The 17,068-nt window shown below is 36.3% G+C and overlaps 2 protein-coding genes across 2 annotated transcripts; both read left to right on the forward strand.

Annotated features, from left to right (window-relative positions):
- Positions 1-3,340: 3,340 nt before the first annotated feature.
- LOC133670994 (anaphase-promoting complex subunit 11) lies at positions 3,341-5,111 on the forward strand. Its single transcript, XM_062091606.1, has 2 exons — positions 3,341-3,459; positions 4,751-5,111. The coding sequence occupies exons 1-2, from the start codon at positions 3,402-3,404 to the stop codon at positions 4,864-4,866; spliced, it is 174 nt and encodes a 57-aa protein (XP_061947590.1). The 5' UTR covers positions 3,341-3,401; the 3' UTR covers positions 4,867-5,111.
- Positions 5,112-8,239: 3,128 nt separating this feature from the next.
- LOC133670888 (peroxidase 3-like) lies at positions 8,240-9,652 on the forward strand. Its single transcript, XM_062091484.1, has 3 exons — positions 8,240-8,614; positions 8,706-8,900; positions 9,001-9,652. The coding sequence occupies exons 1-3, from the start codon at positions 8,405-8,407 to the stop codon at positions 9,580-9,582; spliced, it is 987 nt and encodes a 328-aa protein (XP_061947468.1). The 5' UTR covers positions 8,240-8,404; the 3' UTR covers positions 9,583-9,652.
- The last annotated feature ends 7,416 nt before the right edge of the window (positions 9,653-17,068 follow it).

Genomic DNA, 17,068 nt, shown 5'->3' on the forward strand with positions numbered 1-17,068 from the left:
TGGAAAAAAAAAATATTGATTCATTGGATTTTCCACTACAAAAACATATTCTCAAGTAAAAATTAAACAAGCTAAGTATAAGGAAGTGGGGTATCAAACCAAGTCTTTGATTAAAGAAACAAGTAAAAATCTTTTGGAACTTCACTAATTCTAGGGTGATATTTTATAACCAGATTGAGAGAAAAGTTCTAATAATCTAAAAGGGATTAAGATTATCCCAAAAAAATCTAAAATGGATTAAACTAAAGCTTTAACGAATAACTAAAAACAACTCAAGGATTCAAAAATCTCCAAAATTTCTAAAACTTGTGATTAATAACTCTATTTCATGTAAATAGAACAAGGAATGATTTCCTTCTCTCGAAATGAATCCAATATACTTACTCTTAATATATATATATATATATATATATATATATATATATATATATATATATAAAGGGTTGCAGCTGCTGCATGCTTCTGATAGGTAAAGGAAAGTATTTTAGGAAACTTGTACGGGGTATATTCAAATTTATACGAAGGTTGATCATTAATTAATGAATTCATTTGTTCTTCAACAATCAATTCCTTTGTTCTCTCTTATACTATATATGTTACCGTGTGTTTGTTCGATCGAATACTGGGAGTTGAAAGTATTGCAATTAATGTTGGAGTAAAACAGACGTTCTGTGCCTTATAGTTAATGTTAGGGCATAAATTTTGGACCAAAGCTCTTACACCCTTTTGAAATTTGGACAGGATTTGCGACCCATATACAACACCCGTAAAAGTGTTTCACATTCATACTAATACTCCCTTTTCTTTTCAATCACACTCACAAAATTCTAGTCTTTTTTTTCTCACTCTTGACACACTCACTCCACTCGATACTACACAGTCACGGCACATACAACCACTTGCACTGCCAAGGCAGTGGTTGACAGTGTAATTACTGGTATTTTTTAAATAACTTTTTATATTAAAATACATGTTATTGATTTTTTTTTATTTTTAAAAAATTATTTTTGATATCAGCACATCAAAACGATCCAAAATATACAAACTATATTAAATTTTAACAAAAAAAAAATTAAACTTTTTTAAAAACAGAGGTTGAAACATGTTCATGCTTTTAGTGTTTCTTTCCTCACTTGCATTAGACACACCTCACACTTGCACATTTTTCTTTCTTCATAGCTATAATAAGGTGGTGGAGCTTGTCTAGGACATTTTATGTAAGTGGGACACAACAAGATAATATTTTTAAAGGAGAATTCTAGAGCTCTTAAGCCTATAATATAGCTAGATAATTCGCTAGCTATTTAGTTTTACGAGGGTTGCAAAAAAAAAATTATATTCTATTATTTTCCTTATATGAACACAAATAAATATTAATTAATTATAGGTAAAGAATTCAATGGATTGCATATTAAATTGATAAATATTTGAATTGTACAAACCTGATTGATTTTAAATCATTCACCTTAAATCTAAATTATTAATCTCCAACCTTAATTATGATTAAGAAGTTTCAATTTACTTATAGTTATCATATTTTTATGGATTTTCACATCATTTATTTTATTTTAACAGATTTAAAGGACAATTAATAGATATAGACGTGTTAGTTTTTATTTTTTTAATATTAATTCTATAAACTTATTAAATTATTGAATAACAATTCCAATTTCTCACACCATTACCCCCTCTCATTCTGGGAAAAACTATTTAAAACCATATAGAAAAAGATTAATTTCATTCCATTAATACTTCCGCTCTCTTTTTTTTTTCTTGATGAAATAATAAGGCCATACTTAAAACTGAAAAGAATTGTGGTAAAGAAAGCCCAACGATTTGGGCCGTTGGCAGATTTAAAAACAAACTTATAAGCACATTGTCACTCTCTCCAGAGTTTCAGCGCTCCCTCTCACTTTCCCTGCAAATTTGAACCAAAATAGCGTGCTTTAGTATCTTCAAAATCTCCCCTTTATCACTCAATTCCACTTTCAGCAATCCAAGAAAGGTCATTTTTCTTTTTCTTTTTGGTTCCATGTTGATTTAGATTCAAATTTTGTAACAAAAATGTTTAAAGTTTTGTTCTTTGTATGAATCCATGTAGCAATAACTTGTATATAACTAGTTTGGTAACCAGTTACCTTTTTTGGGTCAGTCAAGTTCAATGTTTTTTCAACTGGGTTTAGCTTAAATTCACATCCTTTGATGTTTTGGGACATGGGTTTAGTAGCTTGTGATCATATATATCATGATTCATGAATGTGTTGTTTTTCTTGAAATATATTATCATTTCATATGTGTGTGATTTTCTGCTTCTTCGGATTTGTTAATGTTCATGTCATAAAATTTGGTTTTGCAGGAGAAAGACAATGAAAGTGAAGCTGCTACGTATCCTTTTCTTCTTTTTTGGTTGTCAATATGTTGATTAAGATCTTGAAGTTGGAGTTCTTTACTTTTTAATGGGGTTTTTTTAGAATGACAACTTTGTGGATTGGTGCTATTGGGGTTTTAGTGAACTATGTGTTAAGATTTATAGACAAATTTGATGGCCTTGAGAAATGGCATTCCCTTATTATATTCTTATTGTAGCTCTGCGGCTCAAAATCCAAAATTATAGGATTTGGTAGCAGTAAACGGCACTGAAATATTGGTTTCTAATTGTGTGAATTCATCGCGGATTATACTGAAATACTCTGTATATCTTGGGAATCAATTTTAGAAATCTTTGGTGAAGTGAAGTTTTATCTGCTGTTATTTTTTAGCATTTGGGATGGATAAAAATATTTATTGCATACGAATAACTTCCTACCCTGATTTTTTCTGCTGGCTTTTGATAATGAGGTCTTTAGATTGGGTTGTGGTTTTGCATATAATTAATCAATTCCACTGTGGTTTTCCTAGCTCATGTCCCATGGTACATGGGCGGTGATAAAAAAGCTCTGTGCGATTATCTTTGTGGTTGAATTGTTTGTGGCAAATTTAGTGCTTTAAAATTTTTGAAGATACAGTTTTCCTTGACTCGTTGTCTTCTCGAATATGCACTGGATTTTCTAACAGAGTATGCCCTCTATATCTCCCTGCCATCTTTTTTCTTTTAAAGCTGATAATGATCAGTTATATCATATAGGCTATGTGAACTTAAAAGTTTTATTTTGTTTGCTTTCTTGTTTTTCTCAAATGGGTTTTAAGGGATTCTAAACTTCTGCTGGGTTTGAATTCATGGTTTAGCTTATTTTACTTCATACAAAACTAGTTCAATGTATGTTGGCCATCGTGTTTTTTTTTTTTTTTTCTGTTTTTCATCTAGTGAGAAGGCACAATTTCTATCTTTTTTGACTGATAGGTGGCATGCTGTTGCTTCATGGACTTGGGATGCTCAGGATGAAACATGTGGGATATGTAGGATGGCCTTTGATGGTTGCTGTCCTGATTGTAAACTCCCTGGGGATGATTGCCCACTTAGTAAGTTAACAATATTAGCAACTCATGGTTTCCAACATTGTTAATCTTTTGCATTTTTCATGGTAATTTCTTGCATAAGTGGATCAATATTGTTTCTCTGTCAGCCTAATGTTAAAGTTTCTTATTGTAGTCTGCATTCATCTCATTACTTGTCCCTTCTGTTCCAATGTTACAATAGCTTTAGCAGTATCAAAGAAAGGAAAAATGTTCTTGAAGCTGAACCTTTAGTGTTGCATGTTACATGCTAGGTAGTTTAAGACCCTCTTATTTGATTTTCTTATTAATTTTCGGTCAACTGCATGCATTTGAATTTCTATCCTGTGGAATTGTGGACTGTAGCTTGTTTTCCCTGTTTCCTTTTGAGTTGCTATAATTTTGAGGTGCAGTGATATTCATTCTCTTAGTGTGGTCCTCAGCACATTTCACTTCTTACAAATTGAAACTTTTATGCAACAATACGACTATCAAATATGTTTTCTCCATACTATTCCTAGGTCCTTATTCATTTATTATTCCAAGCAAGCTTGAGTTTCAAGAAATAACTGGTCAGTCTGGTACTCCGTGTAAAATTTTACTACTCAAATGTAGACTATCTGTCTGTTGAATGTGAGATAGGCAAAAGGTCATGTATTTGGCAGTTATTTTTGGAGATGATGCCAAATGATAATGGATGTTCCAGAAACCAATTCAGGGCAACCCCTCAGACTTGAAACTTGGAGCAACAACCTGATGAATGGGTATCTTGGGCAGTAGTAATGGACTCTGGCTTGGCTTGATTGTATAGTCATCCCCTAGCCCTGGACTTGAGCTCCAATAGGAGGCCTGATAATAAGTTTAGGTGGCCTGAATTAGCCCTGCCATACCCCGTGGTTCAAGCATAAAAAATTCAGTGCTTTTAGTATCTTCTTCAGTGAAATTCCTGCATTCTTTTCTTGTTTGTCATTCACTGCGCTTTGAATGGTCATATGGATTTAGCAACAAAAAAAAAACATATATTTGACTTGATTACAAAATGTTATACGATTAACCAGATGCTGGCATTTTGCATTCTTCTCTATCTGTGTACTTTTTTTCCCTGTATGAAAGTTTCATTGATCAACTGGGGAAAGGATTACATGCCAGCTAGCTAGTTCAGTTGGTTGTGTACCTGCCCCTCCCAAAGGGTCTCAAATTCTAGCAGTTCTGTAATCTCAAAGAAACATAAAACTGTGGAAATGATTAAATATTTTTAAGTTGGTGTGATGTAATGGGATAGGAACTAATGATCTTTATTGTTAACATATTTTTGCAGTTTGGGGTGCATGCAACCATGCGTTCCATCTTCATTGCATCTTGAAATGGGTGAATTCACAGACATCACAAGCACACTGTCCCATGTGCCGAAGGGAATGGCAGTTCAAGGAATAAAGAATAGATTTAAATAAGCTAATTCCATCCATGAGGTACAAAATTTCTGTTGGCTATTTGTTGTCTGCCTATGCTATGAAAATAACTCTTTTGTACCATAAACTACTTTGCCAGGAAAAGGCATGTATGGTAGTGCTTGTGTTTGATCATGAGAACAAGGACCACTTGATTGCAACATTATCCGGCCTTATTACAGATCGTTTCTATATAATCATGCCAAGCAAATACTATTCTTATCTATACAATTCCTAGAATTATCAATAGTTCCCAGTACATTAGCGATTTTGTGTACCATTCTATGCTGTATGGAACACAGGTCAATTTTGGTTCAAAATAGTTACAAGGGCACACTTCTTTCGTGCTGCTGAAAGTTTCCTTTTTTCTTTTCCTGGATGGAAAAGAGTTTCCAGTCCTACTGTTTGGTTATTTGATCAGAACATAAGAAGCTAAGGGCTTGTGGGTCATTAGAGTGCTGGAATTAACAGTAGCAGTACAAGCCTGGTGAGCTATGATTATATTTGGAACAATGATATATATTGTATCAGTATGTGCACAGACGTGTGCAAACACAAAATGAAGGCCTTCTGAATGAAGAATCAACAAAAGCCATTCTTCCTTCTAAAGCACTCAAACTTTGTAATTGCGTGGAGTTTTTTTACAGTGGTGCTTTGCTGCAAGGATATGATGTCTTTTTCTTCTTTTGATTCTTCTCCTTATTATTATTTTTATTTTGGATGTAAGATAAGGGATTCATGTCTTTGTGTGCAAGGATTTGCCTAGGATGTCTTCTGTGGTAATCCTACGTGGGCACAAAGTGATCCAAGTTCCATATGTTGCAAGACATGAAACACCAATCCTTTGCTTTCCCCAGCCTAGATAGATACAGATCCTCTAAAAGGTGAAGAGCAGCGTGCCCACCATTGACAAAACCAAACTTACAGAAAGAACATGGATGTAAATGGATCAGGGGACCTAACTCTCGGGGCACAAGCTAATTCGGTAGATGTCAAGGTGCCACCTAACTCTTAGGGCACATGCCAATGTCGTAGAAATCGAGGGGTACTAGTACAAAGTTACAGTGATAGCTTCCACCATTGTAAATTAGTCCTTCTAGTTTTGCAAGATAAACTAAACCGTCCCTTTAGTTTCAAGCATATTTAATCAGTCTCTGTGTTCTTAAACCCACTTGTAATCTGATCTTCTTCACTCGTTCTAAGTTTTTTTCAGTCTATTCTTTTTTGTTTCTAGAATGATGAGAAATATTGTATTAAACATGATCAACCCTAATCAAATAATTAATTAATTATCTTTCAAATTAGAGGAATTATTTAATGTATTTTGCGACACAAGAAGGACCCGTTTATAATCTCTTAGATGCATCTGCGGGTTCATATGTCTACTGTCTCCTTTCTCCAGCAGCCCATGACATAAAGCAAGAAGAAAATTATCAGTGATGTTGACAGGAAAGCTAGATGGACATGAAGCTTCCTATCACTGGTTTGCTTGTGGCTTTTTGGCTAACGTTTGATTTGATTGCCCTTTTTCCTTTCTAGCTGTTGCCCTCTAAGGCCATTCTTACGCTACTGTGAAGATGCCATTTTTAATAAAATGATTTTTAAATGAATTACGCTAGCTGTTCCCTACTTCGTACGTAATGATATTAAAATAATTCTGGTTTGAAAATATATTAAAATAATAATTTTTTATTTTTTAAATTTTATTTTTACCTTCAGTAATCTAAAACATTATTAAAAATTAATTAATTAATTAATTAAATTTTTTGAAAACATTACTTTTACAGCAAAAACAAACATGCGATATACAGTAAGCTCAGAGTAAAAGAAATGGTGCCGACAGCTTACTATTATGGCGACCTATGCAATTTACAATTTGCAATCATGTGTATTCTTTTGAAATAAAAGGGGATTCTGACCTTTGAGGCATGAAGTTGTGTAATAAGTAGCTAAAGATTTAATCTTTACATGTTAAAACTAAAGTTATCAAACTCGTCTCAACTTAAAGTTTAATCTAAGAGCTTGTTTGGAAACACGAGTCAACTCATGTATTCAAAAAATTTAATTTTTTATATATTTTGGATCGTTTTAATGTGTTGGTCTCAAAAATAATTTTTAAAAAATAAAAAAATATCATTTTAATGCATTTCGACATGAAAAGTAATTTGAAAAGCAATCGAACCCAAACACCCAAACAGGCCACTCCATCTGTATCAGTTAACTCGAATTAAAATAACATCAATTTGATAAAAATAAAAATTAAAATAGATATCGACCGAGTCTACCAAGTTAATTCTAAATTGATTTTTTTAGAAACTTCACATGCATTGGAGATTGGATCTTGTATTAGACCGAGTTTTATAACTATAGTTTTAGCTAATTTGATGTCATGTAAGAGAGTTTACACTTAAATTCAAAATCAAAAGGAAAGATAGAAGTTGAACTCAAATTTTATTTTATGGTTACTTCTCAATTATTGATGAGAAATGTGAGGAGTAGGGGATAGATTAAGAGAATGTTAGTTATCATATAGCATGTGAATCAATTGATCTCTGTTTGGAAATGTGATTGAAACCATGTTTTTTTAAATTTCAACAAAAAATTATTTTTTTTATGTTTTTAGATTGTTTTGATGTGCTGATCTCAAAAATAATTTTTTAAAAATAAAAAAAATTTCATTTTAATATATTTCTAAGTTAAAACCACTTTAAACCACAACCGCTATTATAATACGAAACAAACATTCCTTCTTGCTATATCCATGCAATTAAGCTAGTTGTATCATAAACCACACCCATATTTTTTAATGTTTAAGCTGCCACGTTCTAACAAAAGTTAATTATTAAACGAAGTTATTAAATTTAGATAGGCTTGTCCATGATGCAATTCAAAACTCGAATTTCTCTGATTTTTATCTAATTTAATTATAAATCTAACTAGTCTTAAATCAACATAAATCTAACCCGTAGGGGTTTAATATTTATATTTCCAACATCGCTATAGTCATCAATTTGGTTTTATATTCAGTCAAGCTTGAAGAAATTGCTAAACAATAATTTCTCCGAAGGAGCATGGGATTCTCTTCTTGTAGTTCTTCCCTTTGGCAAGAAACCAAGGGATTCGTTCCCCTTGGCTGTGAAGAGCAATGAGTCCTCCAAAATTACGTATAAAGCAAGAGACCTGATGTTTGATTCTTGCATCAATTTGGGGACAAGGACACCTAATCATCATATATTTATTCACCTTACTTTACATTAACTGATGTTAAAGCACTATTCATGTATTAAGCTCGGTGGCCCTTGCGTTTTTTACTCCTTTTTAGGTGAAGTAATTAAGGCTCACGCTAGAATGGAGGCCTAGCCCTATATAAATCTTGCTTCTTGTTTGAATTTTAAGTACCTTCAAAGATACTATAAACTAAATCTTGAAGTGGCATAGCCTCCCACCTTCAAGGTTACATATACTCTATAGGTGGATTCCATAGAGAAGCAGAGAGAGTAGGAAACTCCTACCAAGCTAGAGACATGAGGGGGTTTGGTTATTTTGTGGTAATGTTCTTCTGTCTTTTGGTATTTATGGGCTCAACTGAAGGACAATTGCAGATGGGTTTTTACTCTGGGAGCTGCCCGAATGCTGAGAAGATTGTGCAGGACTATGTTAACAGGCATATCCATAATGCTCCATTAGTGGCAGCAACCATCCTAAGAATGCATTTCCATGATTGTTTTGTTAGGGTATGTGTCTTCAGTCCTTTTCAGAATCTCTACATTTTCATCTTACAAGTCTTTGAGATTTTGGAGCTCTGTGTTTTCGTTTGTTTTTCAGGGTTGCGATGCATCTGTGCTTCTGAACACAACTTCAAGCGGTAACCAAACTGAAAAGTTGGCAACTCCAAATCTAACACTGAGAGGCTTTGATTTCATTGACAGAGTTAAGAGCCTGTTAGAAGCAGCATGCCCTGGTGTAGTCTCCTGTGCTGATGTTGTTGCTTTGGTTGCAAGGGATGCTATTGTAGCCACTGTAAGGACTCGAACACGATCCATCTTGAATTCACTTGATCTTTTTCTATCATTATTTGGAGAAAAGAAACGCTAAAACCCTCTTGTTTGAACTTCAACAGGGTGGTCCATTCTGGAAAGTCCCTACAGGCCGAAGAGACGGGACAGTTTCAAGAACCTCAGAGGCCTCGAACAACATCCCACCTCCAACTAGCAACTTCACCAGTCTACAAAGACTTTTTGCTAACCAGGGACTGGACTTGAAAGACCTGGTCGTGCTATCAGGTGCTCACACAATCGGGGTAGCACATTGTTCATCGTTCTCGAATCGCCTTTACAATTTCACTGGAGTGCTGGGTACTCAGGACCCAGCGCTAGATAGCGAATACGCTGCCAATCTCAAGGCAAGGAAGTGCAGAAGTCTTAATGACAATACCACTATAGTAGAAATGGACCCTGGAAGTTTCAGGACATTTGATCTTAGCTACTACAGGCTCTTACTCAAGAGACGAGGTCTCTTCCAGTCTGATTCTGCCTTAACCACAAACTCCACTACATTGTCATTGGTCAACCAGCTGCTCCAAGGTTCACTTGAGAATTTCTTTGCTGAATTCGCAGAATCCATGGAGAAAATGGGCAGAATCAACGTTAAGACTGGCACAGTTGGAGAGATTAGAAAGCAGTGTGCAGTGGTGAATAGCTAAGAATCTTTTGTTCATATGTGTGTTTCATTTCTAGTCAAATAATGTCACGAAGACTGTGTCCTTTGAATTTGATGCCCTTGTTTCTCCAGCAAGAAAAAAAAAGAAGAAGAAACCACCTCATGTGGGGTCTCCAATCACCTAGAAACAACTCAAGAACATAGTGCTGAAAACTCACCTAATCATTAAATGCACGGATGAGACTAAAAAAGTGATAAAATACAATTGTGATGAACAGATTGTTGAGCCAAATTCTTCAAAACCTAATACAGCTACTAGCCTTGAGCCAGCATTACTTGTCGGTCAAGGTTCTAAACATGAGTCAGCGCCCTTTTCAAGGCAATTATATTATTTAAGGCAAATATATCACTTAATTATATTATATAGTATACTACTAGATTCTTGGCCGCACTTCTATTTTTTTCCTTTAACCTTTAAAAAAAATCCAAAGATATTAAGATGCATACGTAAACACTTTTAATATACTGGTAATATATTAAGTGATATATTTATTTAAAGAAATAATAAAAAATAATATTCTAGAACGACCTGAATTAACGATAATTAATTAATAAAACACTATGATGAATAAAAAACATCAAGAAATGTCATTTTTAGTTGCCTTAAACGCACAGCTTGAAAACAATGCATTGGGTTACTAGCTGATAACGCACGCTTCCAGTAACTTTTTTTTTTATAAATAAAAAATTTAGATTTGAATAGCAATAATTATTTTATCGTAGTTTAAAAATTAAAATTTAAAAAAAAACTCTAAATTTCAGTTAAATAATATTTTACTTTTAAGAGTAATCAAATAATTATACTATGAAAATGTTTTTTTTTTTTAAATAGCTCTCTCATGAATTTCATAATGAACAATGAATCCTGGGGAAAAAAATCATAATAACCCTTCTTCGGGAGTGCAAACACCATGACCATCATTTTACTATTTAAATGAACAGTAAAACACTCATTTTACTATTTAAATGAACAGTAAAACACTCTCTTGGGTTTTTGTTACAGTAAGCACCGACAACATTGTGATTTGGTTTTTGGCATATATAGTCTAAATTAGCATGAATATGCATGAAGGTCCAGCTATCAAATAGAGGAATGATGATGATAAAGCAACGATATCGATAGCCTAACAAATACTAGACTTGCCCTATGATGCAGGAATCATGCAAATACTTTTTCTTTAATTTCTCGAATTTGATGCTATTCAACTTTTTTGACTGTTTGTAAAAAATATATAGTAATTATATCCTGTATAGTTTAAAATCAATTCATCAAAAGATGGTGCTCTTAGTGCTGTGGGAGGTAACGATAATTGTTTTTTAAAATATATTAAAATATTTTTTTATTTTTTAAAAACTCTTTTAAAACATTAAAAACAAACATTCCTGACAAAAGCAATTTTGATGCATGCGAATCCAGAGCAATATGACTAGACACAATTTAATGGTTTGAAAAATAAGGTAATAAGTGATATTAACTTCACTAGCTGTAGCAGATACTCCATTCAATGGCTGCACCAACCTAACCTTCTTCCATTTCGTCCTTTTTCAAGGAGATAGCACTATCCACAGAGGGGGAACAAAGATGGTCTCGCAACTCTCCTTTAGGTTCAACTATGGGCCTCTAACTCAGTGATAATTGCCTCCAACTCAGTGATAATTGCCTCTAACTCAGTGCTTTTTGGCGTTGAGACGCCATAGTACAGAAGAATTAATGGATGGTAGGTCGATGGGAAACAATGAACTATTCCTTTCCATGCCATGTATCGTCAGTGCACTTGTAAGAAGGTTTAAATGCATTTCGGGAAGTTTTGATTGTTTTTTAATGTGTTCGTTCACTCAAAAATATATTTTAAAACAAAAAAAATTAAAAATCTTATAAAAAACAGGTTTAACCACGTCTCAATTAACAGTTTGAAAGAAAGGTTTGTGGGCATGAACTCTTTGTAGTTAGAAGTTAAAGTTATGACACTTTCCATCTTCGAAAGAGAGTGATATGAAGTTTCTTGTCTTAGCTGGAGTGTAGTTTAACTGATGGTGATTGAGTTGTTTTTCAGATATCACCAGCAGGATAATTGGATGGTTATATAGTCTTTAAATTTTAAGAGATTGTTCGAGATATATATAAAATCATCTGAACATCCACATTTAAAAAAAAAAAGAAAAAAAAAAGTTTCTTGTTTGTGAACATCATAATCTTAATCACAGTGGAATTATATATATATACACAATAGGTATCACACTTCAATGGATTGCAACAGATTGTAACAGCCCTGTAGTTTCTTTGTTTTGAATTATTCAAATAAGTTGCACAGATTGCAATAGCCCTTGAAGTTAGGAAGTAGTTTTGAACTGCTCTATTGTTAGGATTTCAAAACAAATGTTTGTTATCCTGTATGTGTATTTAACTGCTGCAAAATGTAAATGAAAGATATGATGGATTTCATCATTCCATTATGGTATCAAAGCACTAAACCGATCCACTTTATTTTATTTTTATCTCCTTTTTTTTTCTCCTTCCCCTGTTCATTACCACTCATGGCTACAGAATCTAATCCTGCAACCATTCTCAACACCAATGAATCACACCATACTCTCATTAGCATCAATGTTGCTGCTCAAGCCCCTCTCAAACTCAACTCTACCAATTACCTCTCTTGGAAACTTCAGTTCCAAACCTTATTCATTGGCTATGATCTTCTTGGCTATATTGATGGCTCCAAACCATGCCCGCCTGCTACCTTGACTCAAGCCAATACCACCATTTCCAATCCCAATTACACTCTATGGATCCGCCAGGATCAACTGATTCTCAACGTTGTTATTGGCTCCATTTCACCCACCATTATACCTTTCATTGCTCAAGCCACCACCTCTAGCCAAGCCTGGACAATTCTAGCAAATACCTATGCTAAACCCTCTCGTGGTCGCATTAAACAAATCAAAAACCAACTCAAAAACACCACCAAAGGCTCCCTTAGCATCACCGAATTTATGCAAACTATCAAAACACGAGCAGATGATCTTGCTCTTCTTGGCGCCTCCCTTGATGCAGAAGAAATCACGGACAAAATACTTGATGGTCTCGGTGATGATTACAAGGAATTAGTTTGTGCTGTCCAGGCCAGAGATACCTCCATCACATTTGACGAACTTCACGAAAAACTTCTCAATTTTGAGGCCTCCTTTCAACATCTCCCATCTGAGCCACACCATTTTCCAGCTACTGCCAATCCCACATATCGAACCAACACCAAAAATTGGCGTCCTTCTCCACCTCGTAGCAATCCTACAAACTATTGGCGCCCATCCTACAACTTTTCCAACCGCTCACCTATTGTACCCATTACAAGACCCATTTCATCACCGGCCTCTCGTCCTCCTTGTCGCACGTCAAAAAAAAATCAGCGCGCGGCGTCGGCTGGCGATTTTTCGTTTGTTGTTTGATTTGATTGATTCGTCGGAGTCGCCACCTAGTAATTTATTGAGGGCTACTAGGAAACCTGATGTACTGGTCTTGTCAGAGATTCACAGGAAAGGGACTAGTTGTGGTTAGGGAAGGTATTAGCACCCCTAACGCACCCTACCTGAGGTAAGCTGCTTCGTGGACTTGATGTGTTTTTAAAAATAAAATTTTAGCCCAATTCTAAGGCTTTGATAAATCAGTTATTGGTTCCCAAATATATGTAGATACATGTTCTACATTTTTATGGGAAATACAACATGATTTTTATCTGTCCTTTAGATATTTGTGCCTATAAATTAAAAATATTAAATTCATTTTTTTTTATTCAATAACATACATAAAAAAAAACACAAATACACACATTTCTTTTTCTATTATTATTTTCTTTCTTTTCTTTTCTTTTTTCTTTTTTTCCATCCACAATACAAAATACAATTTCTAAACAAACTAAACAAAAATATTACAATAACATAATCTAAAAATTACAAAACAGTCCCTAAAACTCCAGAAATTACAGGGGGACCCTTCTGCACAGGAATTGGAGGCAGGAGCAGCTGGCGGCGCGTGTTCCAACGCGCACCGCCACTGGCGGCGCGTGGGTCCACGCGCGGCCGGGAAAACAGCAGGCCGAAACTGGCCTCTTCTCCGCTTCTCTTCTGCAACGCCGGCAGTAACACCTTGACCTGTAAAAACACCCAAATCACAAGCAAGTTTCCAGTTTATTTTAGCCTTTTATTTTTCGTTTTTTTGTTCTGTTTTTTTTTCAAGATCTGCTTCTCTAGGGTCGGTTCCTTCCGATTCTGGTGGCTGCTCCTTCTGCCGGTGGCAGATCTAGTGGCGGAGCTGAGGAACGGCTGGGTCGGCCGAGAGAGGGAAGGACGGCGCTGCTGGAGGCGGTGAGCTGGGTTCGCTGGCCTGTGGGTTGCTGCTGTTGGAGGAGAAGCTGTCGAGGCTGGTGGCGCGTCGGTGGTGTTTGCTCCTGTTGTTAGCAGCGGTGGTTGGCCTTGTTGCTGAGTGCTGCTGCCGCTGCTCTTGGTGGAGGAGATGGAGCTGGACCTGCAGGCGCCACCGGAGGGAGAAGGAAAGATAGTGGGGCTGCTGGCTTTTGGGGTTTCTGTCCGGTCTGCATGCGGTTCTGCAGTGTCTCCGCTGCAGTGGAAGGCTGAACGAGCCCTGCTGCTGTGTGACCTTGTGGAGCCGGCGTTGCTGGAGATCGGAGGAGAAGAAGACGCCGCTGAGGAGAAGGCTTAGGTGAAGGGGGGGTTCGGTTCAGGAGCTGTGAAGAGAGGGAAATGGCTGGCTGAAGGTGAAGAGAGGAAATGAAGGCTGTGTGAGGGAGAGCCTTGTGTGCAGCTGGAAGAGGGGAGATGAGGAGAATCGGCTAGTTATGTTTTTGGCCAAAGGAGAGGAGAAGAAATGTGCAGGGGGGGGGCAGTCTGTTTGGCCGAGAGTGAGAGTAACCAAAGGGAAGATAGCCGGAGCCAAAATGGGGGTCAGTTCGGTTTGTCTTTGGCAAAAGAGAGGGTGCTGGCCGAGAGGGAGAGCTGGGACGGCTGAGCAGGAGGGAAAAGACAGAGAGGGAAGAGGAAAAATGGAAACCACCGGGTGGGGGGCGGCGGCTGCTCTTGGAGAAGAAGAAGAACAAGTTTTGTAGGGTTAGGTTTTTTAGGGTTTGCTCTTCCTTTTTTTTTTTGTCAAAAATACCCCCTCTGAAAATTCAGTTTTAGCATGGTATTTATAGGAAAAGTTTTGCTAGGTTTTCAAATTAGTCCCTCAACTTTTCCTTTCCTTCTCTTTTCCTCTTTTTTTTTTGTAAATTTTGATTTTTCTTATTTTTTTGTATTTTTGAAAGCGAGCAAATATCAACGTCAACTCAATGAGGAAAATCAATGATTTTAAAATTAACGCGTTAAAAATTGAACGCGTTCGAAAGACCTTTGAAAATTTAAATTCTTTTTAGACGACGCTGCCAATGCTAAAAACGATGCAAATGTATTAAAAATGTATTTTTTTGGGTTTTCAATGCTTTTCACTATTTTTGGATTTTTTCTAAAAAATTATTAAAACATGGGTCAAAAATTGGGTAGCAACAGATGCCCCCTCTTTACAATGCTTACGAAGCAAAACTCCTCAATGTTTCGCATAGTAAGCTTTGTAAAGAAAAACTCTAAATGTTTCTTCTTCTTTTTTTTTTTCCTTTCTTCCTCTTCTTTCTTTCTTTCTTTCTCTCTCTTTTTTTTTTTTTTTTTTTTTCGTTAACCTGAGATCCCATCTGGCGACCTCCTTGAACCAAAACCAAAATCTGCGTGGTTGGGCTAACCTGAGATCCCGTCCGGCGATCCCCTTTAACCAGAACCAAAAATCCTGTGTGTGGTTGGGCTAACCTGAGATCCTATCTGGCGATCCCCTTTAACCAGAACCAACATGAGATCCCATCTGGCGACCTCATTAAATCAAAACTATCATGAGATCCCATCTGGCGACCTCATTAAACCAAAACTAAAAAAATATGTGTAGCTCGGTCAACCTGAAATCCCATCTGGCGATTCCCTTTAACCAAAGCTACATGAGATCCCATCTGGCGACCTCATTGAAGTGGAACTAAAAACTGTGTGGTAGCTCGGTCAACCTGAAATCCCATCTGGCGATTCCCTTTAACCAAAGCTACATGAGATCCCATCTGGCGACCTCATTCAATCAAAACTAAAAAACTGTGCAAAAAGTGGTCTCATTGTAATGGGTGACCTACCCAGGGGGAAGAATGGCCTCATTATAATGGGTAACCTACCCAGGTAAAAAAATGATGGTCTCATTGTATGGGTGACAAACCCAAGAAAAATGATGGTCTCATTGTATGGGTGACAAACCCAAGAAAAATGATGGTCTCATTGTATGGGTGACGAACCCAAGAAAAATGATGGTCTCATTGTATGGGTGACTAACCCAAGAAAAATGATGGTCTCATTGTATGGGTGACGAACCCAAAAAAAAATGATGGTCTCATTGTATGGGTGACGAACCCAAGAAAAATGATGGTCTCATTGTATGGGTGACGAACCCAAGAAAAATGATGGTCTCATTGTATGGGTGACTAACCCAAGAAAAATGATGGTCTCATTGTATGGGTGACAAACCCAAGAAAAATGATGGTCTCATTGTATGGGTGACTAACCCAAGAAAAATGATGTGACAAGTGTGAAAAATGGGACTTACCTAGCGAAGTCCTGAAAGGATGATCAAGAAGGGCCGAAAAACTTGGTGCTTCTTGATAATTCCTGATCGCAGGGTTTGAAATCTCAATGCTTCGTGATTGCAAGGTTGATCTTTTCATTTCTTTGAGATTTTCCTAACAGTAAGGTTTATCTCATCTTCTTCCCGTTCCAAGGTCACAACCATGATTCTCTGTTATTATCAACTCAATGATTCTCCATTTTTCCTCTTTTTTTTTTTTTGGTCCCCAATCTTGCTAAACTATATTGAGGATTTTTCCTGATTTGAAATATAGGTCCCCCCTCTTCAATGTTCCATCATCACAGGGTGCCTTTGTTTGCATTCCCAAGCTTTCTTTGTTCTTTCGATGCATTGGCTCATTCATGTGCTAGCCATCCACTCAGCTGTAAGTGCAGTGCCAACCATAGGTTGTCCACGACGATTACTGCTCTCGCTGTTTATCAAGCTTGACTCTGCCCCCAAGTGCAGTGTTGCTTGATTCATCATGAAGGATTTTATCTCCTTTGGATTCTTCTGAGAATTATCCTCCGATTGGTTGTGTGCATCATGCCAACACCCATCAAGATTGTTAATCAGTCATGAACTTGCCCCCAGTTGAAACAATACTCTTCAAGTATATGTTATCATCAGTCTTCATGGAACTGTCAGGTCATCTAAACATGGATCTCATACCTCGCAGTAAAAGGCTCATCGTTGTAAGCTCAATGTTTCTTCTCCATGGATTCCTCTCAGCTTGTCAAATCAGATCATGAAAGGAAATGTGTTGGCATCATCA

Source organism: Populus nigra, chromosome 13, assembly GCF_951802175.1.
Source record: "Populus nigra chromosome 13, ddPopNigr1.1, whole genome shotgun sequence".
In the NCBI taxonomy this organism is placed as follows: domain Eukaryota; kingdom Viridiplantae; phylum Streptophyta; class Magnoliopsida; order Malpighiales; family Salicaceae; genus Populus; species Populus nigra.

Bases quoted from the DNA above. Each gene is read 5' to 3' on its own strand.
- LOC133670994 (XM_062091606.1), top strand. From the start codon at position 3,402: ATGGCCTTTGATGGTTGCTGTCCTGATTGTAAACTCCCTGGGGATGAT. The intron at 3,460-4,750 runs GTAAGTTAACAA...ATATTTTTGCAG, and splicing joins TGGGGATGATTGCCCACTTA to TTTGGGGTGCATGCAACCAT.
- LOC133670888 (XM_062091484.1), top strand. From the start codon at position 8,405: ATGAGGGGGTTTGGTTATTTTGTGGTAATGTTCTTCTGTCTTTTGGTA. The intron at 8,615-8,705 runs GTATGTGTCTTC...TTTGTTTTTCAG, and splicing joins TCCATGATTGTTTTGTTAGG to GGTTGCGATGCATCTGTGCT. The intron at 8,901-9,000 runs GTAAGGACTCGA...GAACTTCAACAG, and splicing joins GGGATGCTATTGTAGCCACT to GGTGGTCCATTCTGGAAAGT.